This window comes from Thalia democratica, unplaced genomic scaffold (genome assembly GCF_965202585.1).
Source record: "Thalia democratica unplaced genomic scaffold, ktThaDemo2.hap1.1 HAP1_SCAFFOLD_224, whole genome shotgun sequence".
Taxonomy (NCBI): domain Eukaryota; kingdom Metazoa; phylum Chordata; class Thaliacea; order Salpida; family Salpidae; genus Thalia; species Thalia democratica.
Window position 1 is genome coordinate 5,594 of NW_028139343.1, and position 4,083 is coordinate 9,676.

Genomic DNA, 4,083 nt, shown 5'->3' on the forward strand with positions numbered 1-4,083 from the left:
TTTTTAAGTATAAAATTACTCGTTATTAATACTAGTTAACAGTTTGTTGTGAACTAAAGACTAAGTCTTTTAAACAAAGTTACAGCTTATTAGTAAATTAATCTTATTATCAAACTTGTAAATACTTTTCAGAACATTTATTTTCTTAAACATTTTCACTTCGATTTTCACAAGTTTTTAACTTCGGGTTATTTTGCATTTACTACTTTTGATCAATTAAAATAAATTTTACTAATTAAATAAAAATTTTCTTTCTGTTTCTACAATTTTCTCTTATTTACTGTAATTTTTAGCAAAATTGCATGTAAAAACGGAAAAAGATTAGTTTTCTTAAAGCTGTTGTAAATAAAGAATTTTTTGTTCATAGTTTTTTGAATGTGTTTTATATAAATTTCTGTACTATAAAACATACATAGCATAAAAATTTAGGACATTTAAACAATGTACTTAATTATTTTACTTATTTCTGTTCTGCTACCGTATTCAAAATGTAACCAACATTTTTCTAATCAATGTCAACTGCGGTACACTGTTAACTGTGACGAGGAAAGTTTTACTAACGGTTCCCATGGTAACTTGGCTCAGTTGCAAGATAGGGGTAACACCGTGGACTTTGCTCATAATGGACTGCAAGGTTTAGTTTTACTCATTTCTTAAAGCAACTTTTTTTAATTTATAAATAAAATTATCTTTTAAGCAGGTATTACTAAACTTTAACCTTTTATCGTTTTATATTCTCAAAAATAAACAATTACTGTTTGTAATTTTAAAAAGTTCTCACAAACTGTAAGAGATCAAAATACGTATCACAAAATTTATTATGTAGATATTTTACAGGTTATTTGCTTAAGCGTAAATAAAAGTACTAGATCAAAGAAAAAGAGATTAATCAAATTAAAACTAGACAACACATTTTCTTACAGTTCTCGATTTACTGATAAATTTTTATTCTTTTTTAACTTTAGTAAATAAACAAGCTACGTTTTACAGTTGATTTGGATATAGGAAGTGTTTTTAGCAACTACACCCAAAACTTGGAGGGAAAGTTTAATGAACTTGAGAAAAACCACGAAAGTTTGAAAGCTGATCATGAAAAATTAAAACAGCTTACGTATACATTTACAGGAGGTTTAATTTTTACTTTTTGTTATGTTCACTAAGTTTTATCTCAAGTATTTTTACAAATCTGCTCAAAAATATGCGTTTAAACTAATAAGTATGTACAGGTCTTGACTATTACAAACTTTGAAAGCTTGTTCAATTTCCATAACTTAATTTAAACAAAGCAATTTCTCATTAACAAACAATAACAAAAACTCGGTTATTAGGTAAACCATGTGTTGTAGAAGATATCAATGTATCGAATGGAAAATTGATTCTGCCTGTGGGCAGTTTAAGTCCTTACGGCCATGAATTTGTAAAATGCCGCCATGGATTCTTTTTGCTGGAAGAAAGAAAACCTTTTTGTTATAACGGAAAAATGTTAAAACCTCCGAATGCGGAAAACGCCTGTATAAGACGTTAGATTTTTACATAGCTTTTAAAATTTCGTATTTTTCCGCATATAAAACTGTTTAGATAGTAGAAATTTAGTATTTTATCAAATGAAAAAATGAAATCAGAACTAATTTAAAGTTTAAAAATAAGTAACTTTTATGTAACTAAAAAAAATGACAAAAATCGATCAAATAAAATCCTTAAATCGAAATATTTTTCATGCTTATTAATCTGGGAAAACAGTTTGAGTCCATATTAATTTCAGCTGGTATAAAAACAAAATATTTTGTACTACTTTTAGTATTAATTGTAAGTTTAAAATATGCGTAGTGGTGTTAATAAAAAATAACAACTTTCAGCACGTGACTGTGGCGATATAAGAAAGCTAAATCCAAGTGCACGAGACGGTATGTATGACGTATATCCTTTTGAGAAATTCATTGAAATGATTGAAGTTTTTTGTCATCTTGAACCTGATAACTCAGGCTGGATTGTGAGTTTTTTGTCTAGTCTTCATATTTTTTTACTAAAGTTTTTAGAAGTTTTCCGAAATTTTTTAATTTAAAACAAACTTTCTTGTTTTTTGTATTGCACTATTGTTGTTAAAGCTCGTACTTTTTATTTTGACGGAACAAAGAAACAAATTTAATTTTAAAATACCGTTTCGTCTAAAAATGTAAACTTCTATGAACTTACGTATTTTTTTTTTAGTTTATAAGCGTTAACGCTGCTAAAAAAGATTATTTCAAAGGTAATACAACAAAGACTGAATGGAAGACTTAACTTTAATAGAAAATGGTGGGCGTATAAGAACGGTTTTGGCGTGATGCGCCCAAGAAGTAATTATTGGCTCGGTTAGTTTTCGAAAATAAAAATATTTAAATTAAGTTAACTTCTAAGTAATAATGTTTACTATACCAGCTTATAATAGTTAAATGACACTATTATTACTTGAATAGAAAAACGTATTTTAATAACAGTGTGTTTAGACTAAACTAACTTTCTTTGAAAACAAGTTCTTTAAATTATAATTAGCTGAAATTATATGAACTAGCAAAGTTTATGGACAATTAAAGCTTAAAAAAGTATAAGGTGTATATAACTAGGATATCACAAATATAAATCATAGATGCTAATAAATAATGAAGTTTATATGTTTATCTTCCATTTATTGTACCTAAAGAAAAGGTAAGGCCTTATTTTGTACAGTTACTTTCTGACCTTCTTTTTTTACAAACAAAGCTTAAAAAAGCACGTTGCAACATATTTGAAACTAAAAAGTTTAATTCAGGGCTTGAAAATGTACACAAACTGGTTAAGAATGGAAACTACGTTCTGAGAGTTGAATTGCGCTTTGTTAATGGAGAGAGAACTACTGTACACTACGAGTTAGTGACTTTTTAAAGCAAAATTTTTAACATTAAGATACTTTAAAATTGCTAGTTGTTGATAAATACGTATTTGAAACTTGAACTTTTTTTAGAAAATAGTTTTAACTTATAACTTAAAATTAATTTCAGTGATTTCTACATCAATAGCGAAGAGGAAAAGTACAGTTTGCATGTGAGCGGGTACCAGGGAAATCCTCGCTGTTATTCTTTTTTTAATTTTTACTAACTCAACATTTAAATGTGTTGTTAAGTTTTTTGTTTTCACAAAATACACTTACGTCAGTGTGTATTTTAATAATATTTCTAAATCTTAAATAACCTAAGTTAACGGTTAATAAAAATTATCAAACAGACGACGGGTTGGCAGCCCACAACGGAATGAAGTTCACAACGCTCGATCAAGACAACGACGATATGCCGCACGGTACGTTTTTGTTTTTAAATTTAACGAAGGTGAAACACTGTTTTCAATTGAACTGTTTTCTCAAAGTGAAACGTCAAAATCGTTGACGGCATTTTGAAAAAACGAACAAATTAAAAACGAAAACTTAAAAACGGGAGAGAAAAAAAAATTGAGAGAACTGAAAAACGAGAGAAGTGTTTTTTGCAGGTAATTGCGCGCGCACTGGAGGCGGTGGCTGGTGGTACCACTCGGAATGCGCGAATTCGAACCTGAACGGCAGGTACAGCACGTGCCGCAGAGATGTTGGATACAAATTGTATTGGAATTATGAGTGCATCGTCGCCACGAGGATGAAAATAAAGAGGAAGAGCTAAACGTGTGCACCAGTGAATTGTTCAGTCTGTTTACCATATTCCCTTTTCTGTTGGTGTTTTACTGTTTCTTTTTACTTGAAAAAAACAATGTTTAATAATTTTATTCTTAGTTTTAAACATGTATAGACTAAAACTAAAAAAAAACTCTTATTTTCAATACTCATTTTTAGTTTTATATTTTTATATCATATTAAAGCTTTAAAAACAACGCTAAATTGTATGTAGTTTTGTCATTGTGGACTTTATGAATTTATTGTAGCAAAAAATAAAAAAAATGTTTTAATTTGTTTTGAATGTATAAAGTAATTTCTAAACAATTATATTTTAGTTAAAAAGGTTTAAACAAAAACAAAAAGTCTTGTGTCAGTATCTGCAACTGTACTTACAACAACATGTTTTTATACCTATAGCTTAGTTT

At 28.2% G+C, this 4,083-nt stretch overlaps 1 protein-coding gene across 1 annotated transcript; it reads left to right on the forward strand.

Annotated features, from left to right (window-relative positions):
• The first annotated feature begins 441 nt into the window (after positions 1–441).
• LOC145845968 (microfibril-associated glycoprotein 4-like) lies at positions 442–3,665 on the forward strand. Its single transcript, XM_082952934.1, has 9 exons — positions 442–634; positions 991–1,074; positions 1,329–1,520; positions 1,857–1,990; positions 2,249–2,351; positions 2,789–2,885; positions 3,018–3,088; positions 3,241–3,312; positions 3,499–3,665. Exons 1-9 carry the CDS (start codon positions 442–444, stop codon positions 3,663–3,665), a joined length of 1,113 nt encoding a protein of 370 aa, XP_082809060.1.
• The last annotated feature ends 418 nt before the right edge of the window (positions 3,666–4,083 follow it).

Bases quoted from the DNA above. Each gene is read 5' to 3' on its own strand.
- LOC145845968 (XM_082952934.1), top strand. From the start codon at position 442: ATGTACTTAATTATTTTACTTATTTCTGTTCTGCTACCGTATTCAAAA. The intron at 2,886-3,017 runs GTTAGTGACTTT...AATTAATTTCAG, and splicing joins AGAACTACTGTACACTACGA to TGATTTCTACATCAATAGCG. The intron at 3,313-3,498 runs GTACGTTTTTGT...TGTTTTTTGCAG, and splicing joins CAACGACGATATGCCGCACG to GTAATTGCGCGCGCACTGGA.